The sequence below is a fragment of the Sturnus vulgaris genome, chromosome Z (assembly GCF_052056855.1).
Source record: "Sturnus vulgaris isolate bStuVul1 chromosome Z, bStuVul1.hap1, whole genome shotgun sequence".
Lineage (NCBI taxonomy): Eukaryota > Metazoa > Chordata > Aves > Passeriformes > Sturnidae > Sturnus > Sturnus vulgaris.
In genome coordinates, this window is record NC_142283.1 from 56,569,872 (window position 1) to 56,586,602 (window position 16,731).

Genomic DNA, 16,731 nt, shown 5'->3' on the forward strand with positions numbered 1-16,731 from the left:
TAAGTAAAAACACATTTTCCCAATTCTTCTTTTCAATAAAACATTTTACTCAGCCCAGCACTTGCAAAAATGTTTAAAGTATCTGTTCTAATGAAAGGTACATCTATATTTTCTTCATTTGAATGAAACTTGTTTTGCATTGTAGTATAATGGAAAGAAGATGTGGGATCATTCTCCTCCAAACAAAATGGCAGCTCTAGAGCCATGCAGATATCCAGACTTCTAGTTATCACTGAAAGTTTATGCACTGTGCAGCTGGTCCACAGTGTTCCTCTTACCTGAGCTCACACTGGCAATAATTTGCAAATGCACGCACCCTCAGCTCCCATCTGGGGGCTCTGCCTTGTCCTTAGGCAGGAAACTACTATGTCCCCTCTGAGGCTTCTCCACTTCTCTCTCCCTTAGCCAACACAACTGCAGGTTTTATTGTGTCTTACCTTGGAGGTCTGAGCTGGACAGACTGCAGATTAAAGACTCATGCTAGACATGCAGGTCTGAGGACTTGCATAATTTGGTTCTGTCTCTTTTTTGATTTTATGAAAAAGAATGAAGACAAAGACAATGTATTCAAAGCTAATGGACTAAACCCAAACTCAATACATAGCTAGGTGTACTAGTCTCTATTTTGTTTGAGATGTCAGTACGAACACAAGGCATCAGTGAGAAAACTGAAGAGACGGTATAGCTTGGGTTTGGGGAAGAAACTTGACAACTATGCTCATAAATACAGAATTTAAATGTAACTAGTTTAGACCATTCACATTCCTCCTGTTAAACTCTATCAAAGATGTGCTGAAAAGGGGCTTAAACACAGGAAACTGAATTACAGAAAGGCAATAAACTGTAAACTAGCAGGTCTTGTCTCCTAAGCCAGTACTGGTTTCACTGGTATATTGGAATACTCCTCTCCTCTCCATTAGTAATACTTATTCAGGAAAGCAGCAGGCTGTATGTCCCACAGGTACCAAAAGGGCACATTCTTAAATGGGTAATCATGATTTTTTATAAGCAGTCTCCACGGCTCTGCATGCAGACAAGTTAGGGAAGAAGGTGCATAGCTTTTGAAGACGGTGTTCCCAGCATTTATGTGATAAAATGCTTGTCACCTACTGATCATTGATACAGATGGAAAGCATTGCCTGAAGAACACTACAGTGACCCATGAGCCTCAGCATACAGGATCTGAAAATAAGTAATTACAAAACAAATGAGTGTCAGAGTCTAGATTACAGCTCTAACAGCTTTTTCTGGAAAGAGCCAAATGCCCTCAGGTCCTCTTTGTTTTAGTGGAAGGAAAGGAGAAGTATCTATATCTGTTAGACTTCCGTGCCTTTTTCTGGCACTTTACAAACGGTTGTTCTGAAGGTTGGTATGAGACACAGAGGCCATTCCATGGAGTATCATGGAGGAGCATATGTATATCTGGAGCAAATCCATATGCTTTTCCTTACATTCTGAGGTGTATGATTTGTGAAACAGAATTGGGTGTGCAGGAGGCAGAAGCAGTTGGTTTTGAGCTCAAGAAGAAAGACTGGGACATACTGGCTAATTAATGCAGGGCTGGACAAAGTGCAACTGAATTGTTCTCAGTAGCAGAAGTGCAAACAGTCTGCTGGGGTTACACAGAAGGGGGAGATGATTTGTGCTGGGATAGCAGCTGCGAATGCACACATCACCAGGCTGACTCAGAGCTGTCACCTTCCCTCATTCTTGTATGAATTTCTAGTGCACTACTCTGTCCTGTGAACTACACCTGTAAGTGTCCCAGGGCTCAACTGGCAACAGCTGCTATTGCTGGCCTAATGGATTTGAGAGAAGGATCTAGGAACTCCTTCATGCTTAGCTGAAATGGCATTATAACTCAAGAGCTCCTTTTCTCATTTACACAACCGGGAATTTTGGCTTACTACAGTGGGAAGCCTAGATATCAGATGGTGGCTATGTCTTTCTTATATTCAGAGTCTTCTGATCAGATTTTAAACATTGGGACTACTTTTTTGGTCAAAAGTCACTCACTTCCACACCAGGGAATGCCTAATTGGGATTAATTATGGAATTTGTGGAAAGGTTGAGCTGAGAATAAAACTATGTTCTTGGCACTAGTTTGACACTCAGACCTCATTTTGAGCACTCTGCATTATTTTCTTCAAGGCTAGACAATAGACAGACAGTAAGAGACACATAAAAACGTCTCACTCCCTCCTTCAAAGGACGCTTGTGTTTACCTAATTCACTGTAATTCATCCAGGCATTAATTACCATACACTGAGCATCCACTGATTCCCGAACACTTCAATTAAAAAGTTTTAACAACACAATTTTAAAGATTAGTGGCAAAGCTATGTAAGTAAAAATTAAAGCAAGAAAAAGTGTGTGTGTGTGCGTGTATGTGAGCTGAAATCATAGCATACTAGTCTTTTAACTTTTGAAATTTCTTTCGAAGAGTCTGTATCCAGAACAACTGTCCAAAGTCACAGCCTTCCAGCAGAAACATTGGAAACTGATGGGCTACGGAAAAGCACTGCTCCCGGAATTGTAAGCCAGGCAAGTTTCAACCTGAAGTACTCGATTTTTACCACAGCACAAATCAGAGATGATAAAATAAAATTAGCTCATTTTGCTAATTTATAGCTACGAGATGATCAAATAAAATACACTTATTATATAGATGTGCCCTAAAGAACAACTTTCTGTGTTTCTTAATTATATCATCATGCTGATGATAACAAGATAAAAGGAAGCTAATATGAACCTGACTTAAATCTCCAGTCTGAAAGTACAAGATACAACATTCCTACAAAATTATAATGTACACAAATGGACAATATATTCAGAGTAGTCTCACACCCATTACAATTTATTTTAATGAGCAAGAGCCCACACAAGGTCAGAAAATGGGTCTCTAATGACATACCACTTTCACAAACAGGACTGGAGTTATCAGTTTGATGTATGAAAAGTGAAGATAAAATTCCAGTAGACAGACTAAAGACAAGTGGCCCTTGAGCAATTATATCTTTATAGGCTGCTGCTTCCTGTTTGGAGAAGTGAAAATGTAAGGTGACATTATTTTCAAAAATGCCAAACAGAACTCCTGATGCACTGAAGGGGTGTCAGTCTACCAGCCATAGCAAGTCAGCATCTGTATTTTCAAGTATGCATCACAGAGATCCACCACAGCTTAGAATATTCAGATAAATTAAACTGTTTTACCTTGAATTTGCTGTAATACTCGGATACTTTAGACTGCTCTGTTTCTTCTGACTCTGCACATTGCGACTTCTGCTCTAATTTCTTGGCTTCTTCAGCAGATTCTGGATCAGATTTGGCTTCAAGGACAGACTGCAAAATGGTCTCCAAGACATCAATCTGAACAATTAGATTTGTCATGGTTAGCATCAAGAGTTTGGAAATACAATCTAAGTAACACAATGTCATGTATTCAAACAACTTCATTAATTATACCTTGTATTTTGAGAGGACTTCTGTATATGCTAAAGAGAAAACCAAATTCTAAAAGGAAACGAGACAGTCTTGGAAGAATTTTATACTGTGCTTGGGATCTTGGAGTGTGCAGCTCCCACAGTCAACGCACTGCTTTTTGGGCTCTACTGGATATGTACAGAGATGCAGCATCAGTAAAGAATCAGCAAGAACCTTCTTTTATAAGTTCTTAGTTAATCACTGAACAAAGTAAAAAGTACCTCTATAGAGATAGCATTTCTAGGTATTAACAGCATTTACTATTTGTAGAGTTATCAGTATGCAGATGGATAGGATCTTCTATAGATCTACTGTACCAGAGAAATACAACTTTGTTCCAATACCAGGATGTTCATCTGCAACCCAGAGCAAGACGAAAAGTTCCTTAATTTGTCTAAGGTTTATAAGCAGAAAAAAAATCAAAAGTGTATTAAGCTGCACTCTTCAGACTTGAAGTAAGGAAGATACCTCCAACACCACACACCTGAAGAGGTAACTCAAAATGGTGGAAGTCGCAGATGTGACCTGTTTTGGACTGTCCAGCATTATGCTAAGAAGCTTCAGAAAATAGAGCAGTAGGTAGGAGTACCTACTGAGTAGTGCCCTAGACTTTTGTTTGTCAGGGGAGACTGCAAGTTCAGTAGTGACATAAGGAAAAGGGAGGCTCCCATCATCAGGGACACCTTCAAGAAAAAGTTCCAAGAAGAGGAGGAGAGACCTCAGTGACGTTTCTATACTCCAGTCCATCTGGTAGCAACATCCTAAGTTACTCCTAAGCTGTCTGATTCCAGGATCAGCCTGATTCCCCACAGCACTCCTAAGCCCTGAGTCCCCTAGTTAGTGCTGACCTCAAAAATGGACTGCATCTATCCATCCTCCCCGACTGAGGGGGGCACAAACCTTCTAGAAATCACTCTGTTGGCTTTTTGGACCAGTACCACTCAGGACATCATCTGAGGGCACAGAACACATACTTTTAGCCATGAGAACAAGAAGATGTGATAAGTAATCCTTACTGCTAAGAAATATGTCTCTGAGTGGTTTCAAAAACTTGAGAAACAAAGGTTTCTTCCGATCCCTGCAGACACATGTTTCCTGTGACACAGATGCAGGTGTCTATAAAAGGGAGGGCAAGGCTTAGAAAACAAACTTAAATGGTCTGTGGCAGTAACACACACTCATTGCCAAGGACATGCCAGTAGACATTATCACTGGCTCATCAACTTAAGCAGTGATTCTATTCTAAGCATTACTTCTGCTGTCTTGTAAAGACCTCTGAAGTTTGCAGGCCATCTTTTCAACAAAAAGGCACAGAACTCATAGGTTTTACTGAAGTTTGTTTGTTCAGGGGGTATAGCCTTTATACTTACAGCCTCTTTACAGATTTTGATGTCCCCTGGCAATGAAGCCACATTTTCCATCACCTGCAGGGCTCTATTCAAGTATCCAGGTGTCCACATCAATGGCATTAGATTGTACACAGCTCTTAATCCTTTTGTCAACTCCACCTTCCCTGTGATAAAAACACACTTTATTGTTAGTGCTTCAATGTCTGAATCTTAATGGAACCTGTATAGGTTGGCTCTAGTATCTAGCAGTGACAGTAAGTCCCGGTTTTAGTGGTAAAAACAACACACTTCTACAGAGTTGCTCTGATAGAACTCTCATCACCTTATTTTATTAAGGTGCCTTCTTTTTGCTCAACTTCATCTAATTATGTGCATGTTTCTGGTACCTCCCCATTCCCCCTTATTCAGAAATTTTGCCCAGATGGAAATCAGAATAAGTGGCCAGGTTTTCTGGTTGTCTGGCTTTGTTACAGCAGCCTGTAGAAGGATGCTTGAAGATCTCAGACAAACGTCTCCTTAGCTTTCAGCTGACTGTGGAGCATGTGTGCACTAAATCTGATTCTCCAGATTTACCTCTGTGGCCTCTAGGGTTTACTCACCCATAATAGCACGTTATGGCTAAGTGCTCAGCTTACTAGTTCTGTTTCTGCTGAGGCTTCCTAAGAGAAAATACAGGACACCTGCCATAAAGGGAATTTTGGTTCTTGATACAAGACAATCTGTGCAACAAGGTGTTCATTGATTTTAGCAGGACCTGTGATGTACTGCACCACTTACAATGTGGCTTTTCTTCTCACAGTAATTACTTGAGATCATGAAACTCCTGCATAATAGAGGAAACACACATCACATTGTAGTTGATGCAATTTACAATGATTGTCACTCTTGGGCTTTGATTTTGTTATTGTCAGCAGGTAACACCTCTTCAAGTGTGTCTTACAGGAGTTGTGTCTAAGTTCTCAATCCAATTTGCACTCTGGCTATAATGACACAAAACCATGAAAGACACTCTCTTTACATGGAAGTGAACAGTTTAGGAAAAGTAAGGTAATAAGTGCACAGACAAAGCCTATGGACCATGGCTAAATTAAAATAGCTGAGGTGCTTGAGGCCACTGTGCCCATAGACATCTTTAACTCTCTCAGAGGTCAGTTCCATCAGTGTTGGCAAGACTTTGGAATATGTGACATAACAGTAAATAGTTTCTGATCCACTGAATGTGAATGTCAAGGATGAAGCACTATTGCTCTCAGACAAGAGTGAAGTGCATTTTTGAAATACAGCCACTACTCCACCAATCTATATGACATTTAAAACTCCTCAAACAGAATGCCAACTGGATAGCAAAGTCCCTGTTTGTAGCAGTATCTCCACTGGATTACAAACAGTGCTATGAAAAATTCTGCTTTCAAATTAGTTTTCACATTTATCCCCCTTTTTGACTGAAAATGAGCTTTTTGTTTTACAGTCATGATAAATAAAAATCAGCATCCTAACTCTGCCGCCAGACATCATGTTTGGAGGCAATATTTGAAGAACAAATACACTTTTTATTACCCTCAATAATGCAGTAACGAAACAAAAATTTGCAATAAATTTTTGACTACATACTTGCTTTCTAGTAAATAATTATTTTGTAGAGAAGAAAAAGAGCTATCTGCATTATATTCCACTAAAGATTCAGAAAAAAATTCAAGAGTTGTTTGCCCATATCCCTTCCCCTCAATTCTGAATATACTCTGATCTAACGTCTCTTTAATACTATATAGCAAGTTATTAACAGTGAAGACTCCTTAACAGATACAGGATAAAGGCACTGCTACCTGCTATTCACAACCAAAACATTCACTTTACAGTGATTAGTAAAAGTTCTAAATACAGTCTTTTCCAGGCTGTGCTCTCCCATCTCATAAGGTTTAAAGATCATTTTAAGATGCTCATTAACCAGAAAAAGAGTCTGCTGTCCATAACCTTATAAAGCATGTCACAGAAATCTGTACTTTAGGGTATTTTTTTACAATTTGTTGGTCTACCAACCAACCAATCCCACTGTTATTTAACAATATCTTCTCTCTTTCAGCATCTAAGCCAAACCTAAAACTGGTTCTGAGGCTGTCTCATGAATCAAGTTCAAATCAGTTCTAACCTCCAGGTCTACAAAACAGATTCAGTCAGAACTCTCAAATTGTCCTTCCACTATTTCTTTTTATTTTCCCTTTGCCTCCTCCTTGATTACATTTCAGTAAAGCAAAGATGCCAATTTAATCCAGCCACTGAAGACAAGAGGGGAAAGCTGACAGTGAGGGAGGTAAAACTTACCAAGGAATGCATAGCCATAGAGCTGGGAACTAAAACCCACAGTGTTACTTTGCTTTAGACCCGTAAGCAATAGCGATGCTCCAATATTTCTTTCTTCTTCCCACTGCAAATAATGTATTAACTAAGTAAGTGTTCCTTAACAAACACAAATATAATGGCAGCAATGACAGCATGCATGGCTTTCATCACATCTTAGCAATAAAGAAAAGAATCATTAAACCTGTCCAGTGTTCAGTTATAGTGTATCTGTCCTGAGGAACAGTAGGAACAATACTTAGGAATAACTCTCTTTGCAGAAGACTGTAAAATGTGAGTGGCTGAAATTTTGCAAGAAAGTTTTCCTTATTATGTCTACCTCTTCCTCTTAAACCAAAAAGAAAACTGGTGTTGAGCATCATGAGGTGTTGACTGGTACTTTGAATGGTATATTCAAATAAAAATATTATTTCATTGCTGTTTTTGGATGGGATTACTTCAAAATGCATATTAAGTAAGTCACAGCTATACAAATAAGCTTGCCTTAAACATGTCTTATGTTCAAACCACCCTTGCTTGCACATTCAGCTTTCATGAAACACTACACATACTGACAAATGCTTATCTCTGCAGTACGGATACGCAAACATGGACTAACACAATGGAAAAATGAGATATTCATCCCTTTGTTTTTCATATACAGTGTGAAAAGTGCCTAAGCATACTTGATTTCTAGGGAATGAAGAGAATATCCAATAGGGTAAATGCACTTTTCTCTTCTTTAGTGAAAACTCACATTACGACTCGGGTAAAACCTGAAGGTACCTGTAAAATGCATTTTGGATGATGCTTCATATAACACAGATGGAGGCTTCAAGCATTTGCCATATAGATGACAACATGCCATGGAAGGCTTGTGCCAAACTACATTAAAAATAGCTTCCTACAGAGAGGATGGCAGAGCCCTTTACTGACTGAGCCCCTTCTGCAAAGGCAGAATAATGCAACTTCCAAGACCCTGCACTGTCATTTTGGCCTTAAGCAAGCAAGCTGTAAATAACAAATTTGTAATTCTTGGAGACAGGAGAAATGTAACAAATTTAATTTTAAAACAGGTAAGTAATAATAAGCAGTACACCCAAAGCCAAATGGGATACTAAAAAAACCTAGTAAAAACGTTTTCTAATTCTGCAATATCTCCATTATCAAGTTCTAATGGTGAGCAATACTCAGCTTAACTGGATCCTATACAATAGGTGACACATTTCTTTTGGTGGTAATTGATAGAATCTGCTTTGAACTGAAGTATCAATTCACATTCTTCAAATGGGCGTACATTACATCTGAAAATCCCTACACACCCTCCCTTTCAGAGAAATGAACAAAAAGGGTGACAAGTGATTTGATGGTTTTCATACTTGGTTGTTTCTTTTTTCCTTTCTTCCTTTCTTTTTTCTGCAGTTGGAAAATAATGAGAAAATGGAGCATTTTTTTCCCCAGGTAAACTTAGGGGAAATAGAATATATTCATGACTGAATGTCTAACTGACTGCACGACAACAGTTGGAAGCAGAGGCTCTGTGTATCATTCTGAGTGTGGTCAGCTTACCGTATGTTCAGACTTGGTTGCCAGGTACTGGTATAAAACATACAGAGAAAGAAGCTGTGTTGATAATTCATCAAAACTTTCTTGGAGCATGATCTCTGTTACGACTGACATAGCATCTATGGAGGAAAACAATACTTAATCAGCATAGTTTCCAATACATATCTTCCTTTTGCACTCACTCATGTTCACTGACACTTTATTGCTGTAGAATGCTTTGAAATAGTCGAAGAGAAAGTTAAACACTTCTTGCAAACAGAATACACCTATAAAATTAGTCTTATTCCCTTGGGTTGCTCAAACTCACTTCAAGAAGGAAGAATGGGTTGAATAGCATAGAACTACAGCCAAGGAGCTCTTAAAATCATCTTAGCTCTACAGACTTCAGTTGGCTCTTATTTCCTCAGCTCTTCAGTCATTAAAAGAATGTAAAATTTATTTCTTTATTCTTGTGTTTTGATTACAAACAAGAGAAGACTGCCTTAACTTCATTAACCTTAGAGTGACAAGAGAGTACAAAGGAGAAGAAATACTGTCACAGATCACCCACAGTGGTCTCTATTCAGCAAACAGTGCTCTAAAGGAGCTCCACACAGAATTCTAGTGACACTCACTGTGAGGAAGGATAGTTTGTAAAAAGGCCTTCAGTTTCACGTAGAAAAGAAATACAGATAAAATAAGGGGGAATTCAAAGATGGAGAGGGTGTGTCTCCAAATAAAAAAAATACATTTATTAATTTGCTGTTTAGCAAAATCTTTCAGTTCCTTTCACTTATCTGTTTTATAAGAGCTTGATGCAAAGGAAAGCTTACTGTAAGTTTACAGTACTAGAAAACCTGAAGTGAAATTAAAATCAGTCATCAAAATTATTATCCGTCATCAAACATGAGAAGATTTCACATCCAAACACTTAAACAGTCAGAAATGAGAGGTGGCCCCAGTATGGCAATTCAGCTGGCTTGTTCCAGTGACAGACAGAAAGCCTACACAAATAGTTTAGATACACAGCTTTTTGAACAGCTAAATCTATGGAAGATGAATACCAACATGTATTTTGATTCTGGTAAGACTCTAATTGTCATTAATAAGTCCTATCATATCATTAGCACATACATCAGACTTGTAACTGAAGATGATGGTAAACACTTGAAATAGGATTAGTAACAGCAGAAACTGTCAATCACACAAGTTTCAAAACCATAAAATTAATAAAATCCCAAGAAAAACGAGACAAAATCATGCAAAAAATACTTAAAGGAAAGTTGAAGCTGTGTTTTATGATGAATTCAGATAAATATGGCCACAAAATTTTAATTCAAAGAAAGAGCATACAACTATTGATATGTATTTTCTTACCTTCATATTTCTTCTGCTTTATAAAACAATCCAACAAAATATTGAATGTAAAATTATCTGGAAAAATTCCATACTGAACCTGAAGAAAAGAAGGAAAAAAGTTCAGTGTGCAAAATGTGCTGTTCAAATCTTCCCAAGTACAGTGCTGCAGATACCAGAAAGAGCAGAACCACAATACCACACACTGATGAATGTACAGTCAAGCAAATACAAGAGATTAGCATGGCTCCTGTGATGTAGGCCCTCCAATTTCCAATGCACTGGATTTGTTTTAGCATTTTATCTGTGCCTTTCAGACCAGGAATGCCACTGTCTATCACATTATTATGCCTCCCCTGCATTTAACATGTTTTGGACACCAATGCTACTTAAAACGAAAAAGCTTTTTGAGAAAAAAGAGGATTTAAAAGCTGTAAAAAGGCTATCACTAAAATTCAAGTGCAACACTAATTTGTATTGACAAAGAAACCTGAACTTAAAACCACAGTCTACAGGACATGTCTGAAACAGGAATTCCTGTCAAGCCAAACCTGAATCAAAAATCTAATCAAATATATTCATGTCTCTTCCTTGGTAAAACTTACCTTGTTTTGTATTGTGTATAAGGCTTTATCTTGAGCACCATATTTTAAGCACTGTCTGATCCAGCTGTGAATGGTCCACTCTCTCAAGTACCAGGAATTGGGGCTATGCCGAAACCTAAAGATGAAAAAAAGTTCTGATGACAAGACTCTATTATCACAGAAACAAATTCTGTAATCAACCAACTGAGTTTCAAAACCTCACCATTCATGAACTCAGACATAAATCTCTCCATGTTTGACTTTGCAGTCAATCACTACACTCTAGAAAGCTCCAGATAGCTCTTTCAAGTAAGAGAAACAGAACTGTGACATATTAATAGTACATATAAAGGCGAATCTGACCTTTTCATAAATGCATAATACCTAATCTTCTCACTTTCCAGAAAGACTACTGCTTTTTACCTAAAAAAAGAATACCAAAAAATAATTTGGTATATTTATGAAGGCAAACTGAGACTGGCGTAAATACTGTAGTATTTTCTGACCTTGTCCTTGTGATTGTGTAAGATTGTATTGTATAACATTTTGATGTATAATATTGCTGGTCTTGTCAAACAGCTACAACTGATGACATCATCAAATATCAGAACTACATCAAAATATAACTGCATCTGAAACTTTGGAGCTTGTGTAATCTGGTGTCTCTCACTCTGTCTAAATCATGCCTCACTTCACCAGTTAAGAATTTTATGCCTCAGCACAGGTCATCCCTGGGCTGCTGCATGCTCCATTTGTCTTAGAAATGCTTCATCAGTGAGGCATACCTCATGCACGGGGAAACTGCTAAAAAGCCTTTCCCTGCCCCTCTGCACTGGTTTAATCTATTCTGAGACAACTCATGCCATGACTTCAGCAGTCCCCCAAGGCAACCCACCCCAGTGCTCAAGCAATTTGTAAAATTGAATACTTTTAATTTATTTTCATCCACATGCACTTCACTCCATATTTGAAGAAATGGTGACAAAAAGCATGTGGAACTTCAGCTTTGGCAAACATTCAAATGTAAGTTAAAAGTTCAGTGGTAGGAGCTGCTGCCTTGGTCCTGAGCTGAATTTCACACCCCCATGTGAAGAGATACATGCAAGCTTTCTCAATTCAAACGAAAACTGATCTCAGTCCCCAGCACAGAAGTGACTGCCACTTTCTGTAAAGAACACCAATGACTGAGCTGGGCTCATGTGCAGATGCCTGCAGCCCCAAGCCAAGCTGCAGCACCATTTAGAGGCAGGGCTGACTCTTCCATCTGAGTGAGCATGCATTCCAGAACGTTTATCAGATTAATGTGGCCACCAACCCTCTTTGCCCCTCAGTAAATCTCCTGTCTGTCACTGAGGGCTACACAGATAACCAAGCCTGGAAAAGTACTGCAGCCTAGAGAGCCTCAAGAATGAAGAAAACAGCAATGCCAAAGGTGGAGCTAAACAACAACAGAGTCTAAATATACGCATTTGTAAGCGGCGTATGAAATCTCCCCATTAAATTAGAATTTAATAGAAAAAGTATGTTTTGAATATTAAATTACAAGCATCCATTCTATTGCTATAATTGCTTTCCATTTTCTTCTCTCTGGAGTATAAATACTGAGAGTAGCAAGAATGTTTATTTGCTTTCATTAAAGTCCTGTATCACGGACAAATGCTTTCCGGAAGTATCAATTTCAGGAATTTGGATTTAATCATATTTTGTTGAAAAAATTATCTAATTGCTACAGACTTTTTCACCAGCCATTTAAGAATAGTCAAGCTGCAACATTAGCACCCAGCAATAATACTGCCAACATCTTTTAAAGTTTCATTAAATGGTTAATATTTTTTCACAAGTGGAAAACAACACACCTTTCAAAAAGTGTGACATTGATGCTCTCAAATACTTGCTTTCTATTGACACAATCTTTGCAAATGAAAAGCAAATATTCAAAAAACAACAACAAAACCCCCAAACAGCTGTTTTTAATGTATTTGAATTTTCAACTTTATTCACAGTTTTCTTTAGTCTCTTGAGTACGTCACTGTGAGAAAGAGCACTCCAATACTTCCTACATCTTGGGATTGCTAAAGCTTACTGTAATGAAGCTTTTAGTTTCAAAGTAAAATTGGGCTTGGACATCAAAAGGCTTAACAGGGATGCAAAATAGCCTAGAAACAGAATGAAGCTGATCTTCAATCAATACTCGTTGCTGGAATCAGTATGCACAAAATCCAGAGGCAAGTTATAAAAACTCGTAAAAAATCTGCAATATCAGCTTTTACAGAGCTGGGACTGATTTTCGCGTGTGGGCGCATGTCTGTGTGTGACAACCACAGGATCTTTCAGACATAATTACTGTTACTGTAGCTGTATTATAGCAGTATGTTACCATTGAGATTTTTATGCTGATCTTTATGCTCAGATCAGGTCTTGCCTGTCCTAGGTGCTATGCAAATGAAAATCAAACAGTTTTTCAATGAAGTAATTTTCTAGTTAATTCTAACAACTAATTTCAATTCAGTTGCATGGGAATGAAGAGAGGGGACTGGTGCATGAATGCAATATATATGCATGGACAAGATCCCTCAACACTAGACACTTCCTTTAATCCATGATGTGATAGAAGAATTGGAAGTGAAAGGGAAACAACTACTCTGCAATCTTCAATTGTTTCTGATCCATAGAATCCTGGGAATAAGCTCTGCCTTTATTGTACTATCTGAGAAGAGAAACCAACAGAGTATTTGTTTTTTACAATTAACCTAGACAAATCAACCAAATGTTGTGGCAGGGACTTGTATTTGAAATGGAATCAGGAAAAAGAGGAGATTGCTCATCATTTTGACAAGCATTAACATCCTCCTCCTTCCCTTTGTCCACCAAACAGGATATAATTAAGCAAGGCAATATGTTCACGGACAGATGAAAAGACAGAAGGAAGTTAAAACTACATAAAAAAGAGGATTCAGAATGAATTAAATAAAGGAAGCCTCTAGCAACTGCTGTGTGTTTAATGGAAAGACCAGAAGGTTATCTTGCAGACGCCTGGCTCTGAAACTCATTTTTCTGAGAACTAATAAAAACCTGAGAAGCCCAAGATTCTTATAATGTGTTCAGAAAAGAGAAGAAGCAACTGTAACAGTGTTAGAGAAGCTCTCTGTTGGCACACTTTAATGCTAATGGCTAAAGAATCAATATGGTCATCCTTCCAGCCATTCAACTGAGAACATCTGCCTCCACGGGGAATAAAAATAGAAATATCTGTAATACAGGGAGATCCTGAAATATCAAGGTCATTGCCAATCTAACAGTACACAACGTAATACTCTAGAATTCTCTTTATTTTTAAAACTAATTTGTATTATGCAGTCCCAAAACTCGATTTTCACTAACAGTTGCTTTGTACTTGAAAAATGATTACAACTTGGAAGAGATACAAGGAGTGTACAGCCTAAGTACAAGGCAACCAGAACATTTTTAGCCAAGCAGAGTACACTCTCTTGCTCACAAATAGGCCAGCACATTGGGCTACATAGTCAGTTAACTAAGTTACTGCATAAAGCCCTACTGCTCATTATTTTCAACAGTGCTGGGGTATTCATGCTGTTTGAAAGAAACTAAATGATAAAACAATTTAACAGACGCTGACAGTGCTTCATGGGGTGCTGTACTACTACAGCAAGCATGACATTGGTGCCCTCACACTGCAGAAAAGCTGAATTCCTGCCCTACTCATTTATTTCAGTCTTGCAATTTTGTTTTCACCATCAAGTGGTGATGCATTCTAGCTGCTTTCACACACCCTGTCTTCTCAGGAATGCAGCAAACGCGAATGCAAACAGAGCCACCCCTTGCTGATCTGCATTCTTTTCCCTAGGTTAACAGAGGGGACTTCATTGCTTTGGGGACAGTCACAAATGAGGAAGATGGTGAAGGAAAACTTGCTGCATTACAGAATAGAAAGTGCTGCAGAAGTAATATCCCATGAGGAACAGCTCTGCTCTGCTTTTCCTGAAAGTATAGAAGGAAAGCCAGCTCAGCATATCGGTTCCCATTTTTTGGTGATCATGAGCTCCATTTTGTACTCTATGGCTTTCTTGAGGGCCAGTCCAATTCCTGGTATTCCCAGAAGCTATCCTTGTGCAAGACACTATTTTTCCTCTTCCCCATTCTCCCTTGATCTCTCTTCTGAAAGAAGAGACCGTTCCTTTCCCTACCTTTACCTGACCTTATGAGAAAGCATTTTGTAATGATCCACACATCCTACACTTCCTATCCTCTCTTACTTCTTTTAGAACTAGAGAGAAACCTGGGTCTGCATGTTCATATGTGTTCAACAGAGAGTGCCAGATTTCTTCTCATCCACTTAAAATTCTACAAAGTCTCAAAGCAAAATATAAAGAGACTTAAAATTAATAAATATAATGGGAAATAGCTTCGTCCTGGTTTGCAGAGATATCTCAATGGAATGAATCCAAAGCAACTCCACATTTTACATGAGTCATACAGGGCTGAGAAGCATCTTAGCAATGCCATGATTTTTTCTTCCCAGGCACATTTTTTCAGCTACAGTGCATAATGATCAAATGGATTGCAGGCAGGCTTAGCTTGGAAACTGGAAGGCTGTCACCCAAAACTCTCCCTTTGTTTGTCATTTCAAGCCACAAGCCCTGGGGAAAATCATCTACATTTTAAATGGACCCAGAGGCATTGCTCATACGTCAGTGTCAGAGAAAACAATCCTGGAAAAGCAATCATTTTTGACAGAAGACTCCTTTTAAATATGAACAGAATTTCATTCTTCCATTTCTTCTTTTCCTCCCATTTTAGCCTTCATTTTTTTTGTGTAAATCCTTTAACAATTTCATGTGTAAACCTACAGGTCCTGCAGGAAATACCTCTCACATTAAGTGCCTACACTGAAAAACAGAGGGAACAAATCGCTTTTGTGTTGAAATAAAAAATTCAAGTAGTATGTGTACTATAAGAATTCGATTATCAAAAGCAGTAATTGGACAGGTTAAAAAATTAGACATGACAACTGTAACAGAGTATAGTCTAAGGCTGAGGCAGAATCCTACACATGCAGAAAATTGCTTTGCGGATACCCTGAAAAAAAACCCCATATTCAGCTCCTATTCTATTTTAATTTTTATTGACTTTCCCCTATCTTTTATTTTCAACTAACTTAAGTTGATTGCTTTGATGCTAAAATTAGTTCGTCTAAATTAAGCTCTCTCCACCTCCATATGAATTCTATTTCATGCACAACTTTTTTTTTTTTCAAGATCTGCACAGAGCTCTTAAACCACTGATGCATGTCTGATGATGGCCCCAAAACAGACTTATATGATCAGATATGGAGAAACTACAGTACAGAACCACAGTCAAACATCAAGGCTGAGCAGGAGACTTTAAGGATATTTTTAGTATCATGTCTTGTTTCATGTTATACCATGTCCAGCTTTTATTTCTGTTCACTTCAACACTACAAGTTCGCCTGTTTCATAACCCTTAAGCTTAGTAATAAGACTAGATTTGGAAAAGGAGGTATTTTGGCTAGAAATACCTACTACACCGTTAGTTAGGAAGATTCAGGATATCACCTGGGTAACCTCCCTCTTCCAACAACTGAAGGGAGAAAATTCACTATGAAGTAGTTTCAGAGTAGCTATTGCATTGCTCAATTCATGCACAGAAAGCTCAACTTCACAAAGTCTCTTTCTAACAGTAAGTATCACCAGCTAGGATGCAGTTTATTCTTTATTGATCTAGCTATTTTGACAGTTTTTAGCCAAGTATCAAATGACAAACTGAATTTCTGATACAACAAGCATTTCTGCCCATTGTTGTCAGCCTCTTAACACTAAATGCTCTTCCTCCTTTTGATGAATTTAAGGCACCTTTGAGTGTAGAACATAAGGAACAAGCCTTACTAAAATAATAAGCAATATGATCAAAGAGTGGCAAGATCCTAGATAAATGTTATAAATTTCAAAATAATGAATGGACAAGCAGTTTACCACAGCATGAAAGAAATGCTTTGCTTATACATAAACAGACAAAGAGCCATCACAAAAGAAATAGCAGTA

The 16,731-nt window shown here is 38.1% G+C and overlaps 1 protein-coding gene across 2 annotated transcripts in view; it reads right to left on the reverse strand.

Annotated features, from left to right (window-relative positions):
* MRPS27 (mitochondrial ribosomal protein S27) overlaps positions 1–16,731 on the reverse strand; it is a 42,866-nt gene that overhangs the window by 1,243 nt on the left and 24,892 nt on the right. For both annotated transcript variants that reach the window (XM_014882860.2, XM_088156008.1), the window contains exons 5-10: positions 10,673–10,787; positions 10,089–10,167; positions 8,736–8,851; positions 7,152–7,254; positions 4,854–4,996; positions 3,214–3,369 (exon numbers count right to left, since the gene is read on the reverse strand). In XM_014882860.2, coding sequence (XP_014738346.2) covers positions 3,214–3,369; positions 4,854–4,996; positions 7,152–7,254; positions 8,736–8,851; positions 10,089–10,167; positions 10,673–10,787 — 712 coding nt within the window. The remainder of the gene's footprint in view (positions 1–3,213; positions 3,370–4,853; positions 4,997–7,151; positions 7,255–8,735; positions 8,852–10,088; positions 10,168–10,672; positions 10,788–16,731) is intronic.